This window comes from Dermochelys coriacea, chromosome 1 (assembly GCF_009764565.3).
Source record: "Dermochelys coriacea isolate rDerCor1 chromosome 1, rDerCor1.pri.v4, whole genome shotgun sequence".
NCBI lineage: Eukaryota > Metazoa > Chordata > Testudines > Dermochelyidae > Dermochelys > Dermochelys coriacea.
In genome coordinates, this window is record NC_050068.2 from 280061926 (window position 1) to 280074084 (window position 12159).

At 39.4% G+C, this 12159-nt stretch overlaps 1 protein-coding gene across 9 annotated transcripts in view; it reads right to left on the reverse strand.

Annotated features, from left to right (window-relative positions):
* Nucleotides 1-12159, reverse strand: part of PTPRQ (protein tyrosine phosphatase receptor type Q) — a 200190-nt gene that overhangs the window by 25897 nt on the left and 162134 nt on the right. For 5 of the 9 annotated variants that reach the window (XR_006274423.1, XM_043492806.1, XM_043492779.1 and 2 more), the window contains 3 exons: nucleotides 8351-8450; nucleotides 7317-7445; nucleotides 5972-6016 (listed from right to left, as the gene is read on the reverse strand). Coding sequence is in view for 8 of the 9 variants with exons in the window: in XM_043492806.1 (XP_043348741.1) it covers nucleotides 5972-6016; nucleotides 7317-7445; nucleotides 8351-8450 (274 nt within the window). In the remaining variant the exon portion in view is untranslated. The remainder of the gene's footprint in view (nucleotides 1-5971; nucleotides 6017-7316; nucleotides 7446-8350; nucleotides 8451-12159) is intronic. The other 4 variants (XM_043492801.1, XM_043492787.1, XM_038388044.2 and 1 more) reach the window with 1 other exon arrangement.

A 12159-nucleotide genomic window follows, 5' to 3' on the forward strand; every position in this document is an offset into this window, starting at 1 on the left:
ATGTCAAGGCTACACTATATGTGCATTGGCGATATATGTTGTGTTGATATGGTCATTTTCTCAAAACAATGTAAACTGGCTAGTACAACCAAATTACAGGAAATCCCTATCCAAAATAAAGTTTACAAAGAACTTGATTCTATCCCATTGGAGTTAAAGGGAATTTTGGAACTGACTTCAATAGAAGCAGGATTACACCCAACGAAGACAGTTAAGGCAGAGGTACAAATCCCGAATGGGCAGAAAAAGGGCGTGAAGAATGATAAAGCATTGACACCTTCTGCATGAACACAGAACTTCCCTGTGGAGTCTGTTCACAAGTTTCACTAGCACTTATTGTATTCTGGTCTTACTTTATGGCCGAGCCAGCATTTACTTGGCACATAAACCTTGGCAGCTTCGCAGAGCTAAAGTTTTCTCAAGGAGAGTCTATTCTTAACTAATTACGCCAAAGTATTGGGCACAGATATTCTAGCCTTTGAACATCAGGGACTCCTCTCTCTTTATAATTTTATTGGACAAAATTCTTAGCAGATTCTGCAAAAAATGGTGCTTGCTCTTCCTTTTTATTTGAATCCCCCATCTTTTCCTTGGAGCAATGAAATAAAAGTCAATCCCAATTGACATCCCAATAATTTCTGAGATTCTGTTGTCTTCACTCCCCTGAAATTGCTTGTGATTAGTAACTTACTGCACTGTAGTTCTGTTGTTTCGGAATTGACATTCAATTTACACATCACATGACCATCCAGAATGACATTTAGCGCCTTTGTGCTCAAGATATAGTGGACCCTACAGCCAAGAACACTGATACAGGACCATCACCAACATCCTTGGCACTCTCATTGGCGTTGCAACAAGGTAAGTCAAGCACTGAATAGGCATAGAGACAAAACGTGCTTCCTTCTAGTTCACATATGCATTGCTAACCAGAAGATTTCTATGTTCAGTGGTGGTCATCTGGCACCTTTCACAAGCACTAAATGTTTTTTAAGTAGTTGGGCCAATTGGGTGTCTAAAGTTTGACACTTACCTCCATAATTGGACACCTACATGAAGGATCTGATTTTCAGAAGTACTAAGCTTTCACAACTCCCTGTGGAGCTAGTGGGGGGATACAGAGGGGCTCAGCACCTGTGAAAATCAGGCCTTTTAGTACCCATATGAGCATTTAGATGTGCGAGCTGAGGCTTTTGAAACCTTGTTGTATAAGGAGCTTTACAATGAGTGAACTGGGCCATGATGAGTGTTCTCATCCAAAATAGCTCAATGGAGTTTTGCATAGCACAATTATGCTTGGTTGTAAACTTTCAGGGGTTTAAAAATGCAGCTTATTTTTCTCAGTATTTCTAAAATGAAACATTGTGATAAGAGGTAATAGTTTTATCTTCTTACAGTATTTTTAAAGTACAAACACTAGTCTGCCAATAGCACAGCTTCATTCACTTTCCAGTCTCCTGTATGAAACATCATGATGAAAATATCATCAGATCATGAAAAGTACAACTCATACTCAGACTGTAAAGTGACAACTTCCCCTGTTTCAACAGGATAATTTAATATTTCCATTTACTCTGCATTTAAAGGGAGAAAGTAAAGCATTCTCTAAGCTAAAGAATAATTTGTTGCCTTAAATCTGATTTTCTTTTTAAACAGGGTATTGTTTCACATATGGGAGTTTTTGAAGTCTATCAAAAATCTGAATCCCACTCAGATTACTTCTGATAGACCTAGAAAGAAGCCATTTATTTGTGTTGGCAATGGTAACTGAAGACCATATAGTGACACAGACTCAGCTTTCTCTCTGGGTCAATCAGTTGAAATCTATAGGGAATTAAAACTTTGTCCAAAAACCACAGAAATGAATATGTAGACTAAAAGCTTAACTCATAAGCACCACTGACACTTGCTAGGAATAACTGAGGAACTAATTTTTAATAAGTTAATTGAGACCTACATAGGGCTTAACCCTTCACGAGTGATCAAGGGCAATGGGGAGAGGATACCAGGCCCATTCCCTTCAACTGCACAGTGGCTAGGCAAAATCCTGGTCCTTGGTACACTAAACTGAGGGAATCTAGCCCTGACAGTTGGACTAGAACCTCTATAGGGGGCATGCAGGGGCAATGATATCACTTTGTCCTCTTCCCCTCAACCCCATCCACAGAAGAGCTGGGCTGACATGGGCAAAGGGAGAGTGTGCCCCGTATGTTTTAAAGGGTATAACAGATGCTGTTGTTGTATGCATGTCCCCCCATCACTTCACAAAGCATTGTATCTGCCTCAGGCACAATGCATCCAGGAGCTGCTGCTAATATGAAGCCCCACCTGTCTTATGCACAAATCCGTATAGACAGAGACTTAAAACCATAACCTATTCCTGTCAATCCAAACTGTCTGGGTTAATGTCAGCCAGGTACTTTGTGGGTGGAGAAATGGCCTTTTGTTGCATATCTGTAGTGCCTTGATCATTCTGTGTGAATTGTGTGCCAATGTCAGTTGTGGCAGGGTAGCTGCCACACATAAGCTAGCTATCATATGAGGCACTGTTGTGTAGAATGTCCTTTGAACGTGCAATGTTCATAGAGTACTTTCAGTGGATGCCTAACCAGATCTCATAACCCTGATGCTCACATTCCTCTTACATATGGTTTGCATAGATGGTGGGTGCAGTTAAAATATTTTGTTTTTATCTTTTTACTGGTAGATAAACAAGATTTTATTGGTTTAAGTAGGTAATCCCTACATGTATAATGGAGAGTACTGCCAGAACCAGTAATATCTTATCTACTCGTCAACAAATAAAATAATTCTTTGTAGGCCAGATTCTCTGTTTCTGTGCAGAAATGGAGGAGTAAGGATGGGACAACGGTGGCTTTAAGCTACCTCTGGATCTTCTCTATTCTTGGCTATACCTCATGAGTACTCTAATTTACACTCAGTTGTAACAGTCCCTCAGGGCCCTTCTGCAGCCAAGAATAGCTACAGCACAATATTCTCAGGCCACATCCTCTCCTTTCCTCAGAAAATCCCTGGCATACCTCTATGCCAGGAGGTGCAAGGGATGGCAGTCAACTTTATGCCATCCAGGAATACCCCCATGCAGGCGTATTCCCTAAGGCCCATTTTCACCAGGTTTACAGCTCCTTTACATCAGAGACATGTGAAGGGACTGTAATAGAAGAGAGAATCTGTCCCTTTGACTGGACTGTATATCGTGACAGTGTTGATTATGCAAAAATGCTGCATGGTCTGTGCAATAAATTGGGGATATGTCTGTCAAATTGTGAATGCTATTTTGTTTTGTGAATGCCATTTTGCTCCCTGGGCTCCTCCTGAGAAGCTGGTACAACGAAATCTAGTGCCATCAATTCTAAATGTCGCTCCACTACCAAATCCATCCACAAGAAAAATGATTTCTCTATACAGAAGCTTGGATGGGAGCTGGGGTGGAGTTTCTCAGCCTGGATAAATGACCAAAAAGGGTCAGAGATTATATTTAAGTGGGACTTCAAGTACTTCCAAGAGTAAAATGCCTGTGGTTATGAAATATCTTTACTAAGTCTGCATTACTTGCTTGCCTGCCATGTTGTGCCTGAAGGGGTTAATCAAGAAGTTCAAAGCACCCACAATAAAGTGGAACACTGAGGGAGTGTGTATAAGCAACTGGGGGCTCAGGAGGGCTGGTACACTCATTTTGGTGTCTAAGGAAGCTGGACTAGTAAGGTGTCAGACATAGGGTCTGCTCCTGAGATCCAGAACTATGAACAATGACCAGTCACTAGCCAGACCCATGGGGTATAAAAGCACATAGGATCTGAAGGTTGGTTCCACTTACAGCAGATTGTTATCCATCCAGAGAAGTGGATTGGACCAGGTTGTGAGAGGCTGCAATAATCAGAATTGATATAATCACATGTATACATGTGCTTGGTATGCTTGGTGAATCCATTCAATGTTTCTACCTAGACAGATTGGCTGGATTTGATTTAAACAATCCTTGATCTATTCAGTTCTTGCCTGTCTCCTATCACCTAAGGAGATTAACATGTCGCCACTACTCTCTCATGTTAGTATTTTAGGAATTATTCCCTTCCAGCACATTGCAAGAATCTGGCACATAGGTATCAGATATTAGTGTGTCTGTGTTAGAGCTAGTCAGGAACTTTTTTGAGGCAACTGTTTTTTTTTCTCTTTTGCTGAAAAATGCTCATTCGTCTAACCCTAAACTGTTCGTTAAAAAGGGGGTTTTTTGTTGTTGTTTTTTGTTTGTTTGAAACAACTTTGTTATGAAATTTAATGTAATTAATATGAAAAATGTTTTTGAAAAGGTTGAAAATGAAATGAAATACTTTGATTGGCCGAAACCAAATTTTTTTGTTTGTTGGTTCACAATTTTTTTTTTTAAATTTTGAGTTTTTGGCCCAATTCTGGGTGGGAAAAAGTTTTGAAATCTTGGAAATTTTTCACAAGATGGGACAACCACTTTCCACCCTGTCCTACTTATTGTGTGGACCTGTTCCGCACGTTCCTGACTACATGAGCCAAATAATCTTCTGTGCTAAGATCCGCTGCTGGGAATAGGAGAATGTGTGGGTATGTTGGAAGGTTTTTAGGGTTTCAGTTCTCTGATCCCGGGGGCCAACCTATGCCACCTCAGCTCCAAGGCTGCTCTAACTTACATCAAATGATATATGGTAAGCCAGATGACAACTGGCAGAGCACTGTGTTGTGCAACACCCCGCTTGGGATAGGTGGTTGGTGCAGGAACTGGCTGTGCTGGCTGTACATCAACTAAGATTTCCCCCATGGTGAGGGAATACTTAGCTGGCCAGTTACAGAACACTGTTTTCAGTGCTTCACATTATATAGGACAAGCAGGAAATGATACATATAGACAGATTCCTTCCCCAAACTGGCTCATTTATGCTGTTTAGATGGCACAAATGAGCTAGAATCTGGCAGTAATGTGCTAAGTATTCCCTCACTATTTGAAAAGCTGAGGCTGGGCAACTGACTATGTGCATGTGATAATTCAACCAACTCATGACAGTGAGGAAGTGCAGAAATAGGAAGTAGTACCATATTTTGAATGTGCAATTCATTTGTGATGGTCTCAGTGCAATCATCAACATGTAGCATAAGAACTTAAGATGTTAACATGACACCTTTACATTCGATATCACTCTTATTATATCAGAGCCAGAAAATGAAAGTGCTTCAAAATAAAGTAATTGGTAAGGTAACGAAAAATGCTGAATTACTGCTCAGTAAAGTCCTTACTGTGCATACATCACTTAACAAACTGCACATAAATATGAAATATTACAATTTTGTCCTAACCTGCAGGGTTTGACATTGTATAAATCCAAATTGGACATAATTTAGACGGAGCAGTGGTAAAGTGGAATTCTCCCATATAACATGGGATTTGATCCCCTGGAATTTTTGCTGAGATCTTAATGGGATGCTTTCTGGTAGCATGGACAGTACAACATGCAGCTGAGGAGAAACAAAAGGATTTCTCCTGAATATGCAAATTCTAATTCTTGAAGAAAAGTGTAATGCCCAGTTTTGAACTCTCAGTGGTATATGCACTCTAATTGTGCTGTCTACTTTTTGTATGTTTGCTGAGGTGAGTCTGACATAATTTCTGTTAAAAATTGCTCTAGTTTATTTTATAATAGTTGCAGAATTATAGTGTCTTAACATTAATCACTGAGATCAAAGATGATATGTTGACAAATTCAATCATTTGTCATTAGCATTACCATATAATAGGGTATAGTATAGTATAGCATAGCATAGTATAGTATAGTATAGGTTGCTAATACGAATTTCATTTTCATGACCAAGAACACATTTTGGAAAATTATTTACTTTGGACAAAGATCAACAAAGTATAGCAGCACACAAGTCACACAACATTATGAAAACCACACCATGTCTCTTCAACAGTGCAATAACTTACTGGATGACAAATATCTCCTTGCGTCTAAAGAAAAATGAGGAGTATCTGGAAGTAAAATCCATTAATAATTTAGTACACAAACAAAAACGATATTGTTCTTATTTTGCTAGCAATTTTCAAATGTATACCTTGTAGGAAACGTCTCAAATTAATTACTTTTTTTGATCCATCAAGGACATTTATCTGGTTTACAGCTACAAAGGTGCAAAGGGTTGTGTCTGTCCGTTGAAAGTGAACATCTTCACTACTGCTAACGGGTATTAGACTATATTATCTAAACAAAATGTTGCACAATGCCCACACCAGCTGCATTGCATTCATTAGCACCAGAGGACTCCCGGTATGTTTGACCGTGTGCTGCAAGTGGCAAACATTTGAACAGCTTTATAATGCAATAATACTTTTTTGCTCCATACACGTAGCCATAAAACATTCAAAACAAACAGGTCAAGAGCTATAGGCTTTCATCTTCAAGCTACCCGCAGTCTGCACCAGTAGGATGATTAACTCCTAGGCAAGGTAATCTTAGGCTTCCAATCTTTAAGGAGATTGCCTGCCACAATGCTTCCCATTCTATGTGCTGTGTGACACAGTAGGGAAAATACAGCCATGTCAATAACATTTATCCAACATTTGCTAATTCAGTCATAGCACACTGATTAGAATGTTCATGATATCTACCTGTGGAATAATGTGGCAATTTCTGACTACCAAAAGGAACATAGTACAGCTTCCCCTCCAAACAATACATGGGGCAAGAGTCTCTGTCACTCTGTGAAAACCCAGGAAATCTGGCCAGGTGAGTGGCCTATGGCTACTACATGCTTCTCCAGAGTCTGGGTGTATGGATGTGGCCAGAGTGTTTTCAAGTTCCGGAGAAACTCAGCTGCAAAACTGGTCCCCTTATGCAAAAACATTTTCTAAATGTCAATTAAACAATGACTATGTTACTGATTGATCTGAAAAAGACACGGTTTAAGGATTTGGATCTTTTGGGATGTTTGTAAGTTTGCAATCCACAGAAAATAGTGAGTCATCAAAATACTGAACTATTTCCCATGTTTAAAAAATGCATCTCCTTTTGCCATCAGAATTAAAGGATGATTTGCACTTAGATCTTTATATTATTATAACTTAGATCTTTATCTTATTGTAAAAGATGTGAAGATTAAGTAATATTCTACTAGTCAGAAGTGTCTGGAGAATGGAGGGCACCCTTTGAAAGAGGATCTTAGTGACCTGTGTAAATAAGAACACCACAAACACTTCCAAACAAGCAAAGGTCACAAAGGGGTCACAGCTACAGATCCTTTGGACTGTGGCTTTGCCTAAGGGGTATGCTTACCGAGTAAATCTCTCGTCCTTCAGTTCCAGGTCTGCCACTGTGATCAACTGATCCAGCTTGAATTTAGTGTCAATAATTTCTGCATCCCGTGGGGAGTAAGTGCCTCCCTCTTTTTGCTTTTGTCGGATTCTAAACCAAAGATCATAACAAAGTTGAGAGTGAATGAAAAAGAATATTCAAATGATTTATTAATTACACATGAATTAGCAGGATAGAAGGATAGATTCAGCCTTTCACAGAACTAGAAGTAGAGAAACTCTAGAAAAACAATGACACTTCCAATTTCCATTCTGTGATGAGCATAGCAAAACCAGTAGCAATTTTACTCATCTCTTTGAACATTTTTGTCAGCAAGCATTTTAGCCACATTTTACTGGCAAAATTCTGACAATGGAGAAAGTTTTCCTCAGAAATTATTACTACTTGGACCTGATTTTCCTCTCATTTTCACTAGTGTAAATCAGAAGTAATTCAACTGAATCCAATGGAGTTATACTAGTGTAAAACTTGTGTGAAAAGAGAATCAAGCCCTTATACATCTTAACTCCTGTGTCCAAACTCTTGACCTCCATTTCTTATTTTCCTTCAATGCCCTGGTGAACTAGTAGTGGCAGAATAGCACCTGTGGCTACTGAGCAAATGAATGTCATTCATGCAGCAGTTTGCCTACTTCTTCAACTAGGCATCTATGCATTCTATAGGTTACCTCACCTAGGGTCAGATTTCTGATTTCTCAAATACAGGTGTAATTCCAGATTAGACCCATTGACTTCAGTGGAGCTACTCTGGAATTTCACCAGTGTGATTGAGAACAGACTTTAACTTGCTGACTTCAAATCAAGCTACTCATCCTCTGTAATGAATGATAAGACATTTCTATATGATAAAAATGGTATTAAAATGCAACATAATTTAAGATACCAGGCTGGTTATATATGGTTCTACGTATAGGATTTATTTCTTCTATATGTAAAGACATATTTGCATACAGATGAAAAAGAGTGTGTAGTATTGTATATACAAAGAAGTCTTACCTTGCAAAAGCATAGATTGCCACCACAAGAAGAATTATGGAAAGTATACACAAAGTAACTGCAAGTATTATTTCTACAGCTCTTTCTGACAGTCCCTCACCTGCAACAGAAAGTGGCCAATACTGGGACTGAACATTTGAAGAACAAATATCTGAAGATTGGATCGTCCTTTGACTACTTTTGCAAACAAAAGGGAATTGAATCCAGCACATTTCTCGGGGGGGCGGGAGGGGGAGGGCAGTGGGATGTGGGAGCTCTGTGCTCCCTTTTTCCTGGCAATGAGTAGAAGCTCTTTTGCCAAAGCTCAGCAGTGTCTGGGCATCACAGGATTTTAGAAGTGGGACCAAGAGTGGGTTGAGCAGAGGACCAGCTGCAACCTCACCAGCTGCTGAAACCATGCTTTTCCTCATGTAAATTCAAGGGGCATTATCTCCTGCTGGGTCCTCCTCTGCAGCTGCCACCATGCACTTTGTGGCAACACAACAGATCACTGCACAAGGCCATGCCTAAAGGGTAGGCCAGTAAAGTACCATGGATGAGTCTGTTCTGTCTTCCCCGTGGAAACACTCCGCTTTCACGGGCATAGGCCTTCCCTACCTGTGGAGTCCCAGGATCTACGAGACTGGGAAGCAGCACTCCTTGTCTACTCTACAAACCTTCCCAACCTATCGATTACCTAGAAACTTGGTGAGACCAATCTCACTGAGCTTTGTGGTCCCTCTGCCTTCATCCCATGGGCCTCTCAAAGAAAATCAAGTTCCAGGTATTTCATTCTGAAGACTTAGTAAAATAGGAGGTATTTATGGCAATGAAGCCACATCAATTTACACCCAGAGAGGATGTGGCTTGTTGAATATTTGAAACTAACCCAGCAACACTTTATATGAAAGTTCCCAGATATTAGTGGTTTTAGATACACAATATTAAGACATTCACGGAATGTTAAATAGACACCATTGTTTATTAAAAACTTCTTGAGGATTAACATCTACTGTACATAAAACAGCATACTAGTACTGCATCACATGCAAAGTTCAGCTGATATTTTACAAGACCATAGCAATTTTAATAAATCTAAATGATAAATCTAAATGAGCACTGGGGTCCTCATCACTTTAGATAGTGTGGACCAGAAAAATGTATTAGGAAAATTGTGTTTGTGGCTCATTTCCACACCCATTTGTAATTCCACAGCCACCTCTCCTCGTATTTGCAATCATGTAAGAAGCTACCAACAATTGCTTACATGGAAAATTAATATGAGGAAAGTATTTAATGTAATTTTAGCTTCCTTTTAATGCAATTTAGTAGTTGAAAACAAATAACTAGCACCATGGAACCAGCCAGCTCCTGCAGATTATGACCCACAGGTTGGCAACTTCTTCTGTAATGCAGATCAAAAGTTATTATTTAGTATATCTGGTTGTATTTAACTGATGGTCACTGCACAGGGAATATTATCTTCTTGAGATAAACATGCAATTCTCCTTCATGGCACCAGTTATGATGGAGATTGGGTGAAATCTCATTGATGCTGGTGGGTTTGACAGAGGCCCTTCATTCAGGATAAATGTAAGCAACAGTTTAGCTTCTTCTTGGAGCAAGATGAAACAACAGGAGTCTCTGGTCAAAACACAGGCCCAAGTATGGCCAGTCAGAAGCTGAGCTATGTGGGCTGATGGGGTTAGCTAGGGATTAAATGTACAGGTAGCTAGCACTGTTTGGTGGAGGGCTGTGTGTATAAGCCGAAGCAATCAGAAGTACTGAGGAACAGTAAAAGAACAAGCAGAGAGAAGCAGCCAGAAAGCCAGGAAAACAGCAAGAGAAGCACTTGTAGCATGACTCTGTGGGTATGTCTGTACAGCAACTATACAAGCAACTTGGGCTCACAGCGCATGGGCTGCATAGCTGTTTCACTGCTGTGTAAATGTCTGGGCTTGGGCTGAAGCCTGAGCTCTAGGACCCTGGAGGATGGGAGCCCAGAAGTTTACACAGCAATGAAAAGGCCCGGCAGTCCAAGTCCTGTGAGCCTGAGTCAGCTGGTAGACATCCCTCAGATAAAACCAAGAGAGGGCTTTTTGAACAGTGTGCTGGCTGGAAAAAGACTTGGAACTGTGAGCAAAGAAACTGCCTCCTGTTGTTCAATTCCTACTGTATTCACAGAAACAGGATTTCATACATTCTTTGTAAATGAACAGGATTGCATCACAGAAATACCCGAATCCATCATCTAATTCTCCTTCTAATGGAAACAATCTGCAAAACCCTGAACAGCAGTGAATCTCTTGGATCAAAAGGGTATCAGGTCCCACACCAAAGTTTTGGAACAGTAATATCAAATCTGTTTTGCATCTGGCATTTGCTTATTTATATCACTAATAAAAATACTGTAAAGCAATAATACTAAACCTTTGGTTCTCCAGCCACAGGTGCAGTTTTTCACACGTGCTCTTTGGGTTTGTCTGCACTAGACTTTACCTTAAGCTAATTGATTGTTAATTAACTTGAGATAATTAATACCTTTGAAAAGGCTAGTGTAGACCCTACCAGCATTGGCTGAATCCTCAGGTAAACTACAAACATGAGTACCCTGGAACAAATGATTGGGGCATGTCCAGAGTAGAGCTGTGTGAATAAAACAGATTTTTTTGGCTTGCTGGCCAGACTGAAAGATAAAAAAAAGGACAAAAAATATTTCAGATCAATGAAATTTGTTCAAAATTTTCAGTGAACCTAAAAGTGATGAAAAAAATTGTTCTGTTGAAACTGAAAGAAATGTTTGGTTTCATTTTCAAATTTTTTAAAATGTTTTCCAATTTTTTAAATAAAATTGAACATTTTGAAAGGAAATTTTTTTTGAATTTTAAAATTCTAAATGATTTCATTCAGAAATGTTGAAATGAAACATTTCAATTAAAAAAAACCTGACAAACTATTTTCAACTTTGACACGAATTCACAAAATGTTAACTGTCGACCCAGAGCGGCATTTTTCATTAAAAAAAATGTTTTGGCCAAAAAATTCCACACAGCTCTAGTCCAAACTAGCTTTCACAAAGATGATTATCTTGAGTTAGTTGCCAATCAATTAATTCAAAGTAAAAAACAAAAATATCTGGTCAAGATAAGCCCAAACAGAGCTGCTGGTAAGTACTAAGTAAATGAATTAGAGTTGCCAGAATCCTGTCTTGCTCTTCCACAACCCTCCAACAGAGGAGAAACTTTCTTTCTTCTAGCAGCCAGGAAGAGGTTTGGAGCAGGGGAGGGGATGTGGATGTGGGGAGGTAGTGGGAGAGGGACAAAATAGAGAGAGAGAGACAAATGATGTGTTGCAAAATGATTTTGATCTGCTGTCACATCAATACATAATGATACTGATCCACAGGAGGCAACAGGATAATGCAAATGTCACATTTGATTGTTTCATCTCTGTGGCCTTGACGTCACTAGGAAAAAGTGGTTTTGCTTTGTTTTGTTTTTACCAAGCATAAGCTAACACATAGTAACAAACATGTTAAAAATCTGGTGTGGACAAGGCAGTTTGTAGTTTTCACATGTGTTAGCAGGTGGAGGTAAACCTCAGGATCCCCCCAATTGTTTATTGCCACCTGCTAACAGGTGAAAATTACAAACTGCTTTTACCACAATGGTCACCATGTGTTAGCTAAAACATAGTAAAAACCCCACCTTTCTTCCTAGTGTGGATGCATCTTTTGTGGCATAGCCATGACTAAATGACTCAAGCTCTTCCAGATTAAAATAGTGGTATTCACAAAATGGTTGAGAGGAGAATATACACTAAAATCTATT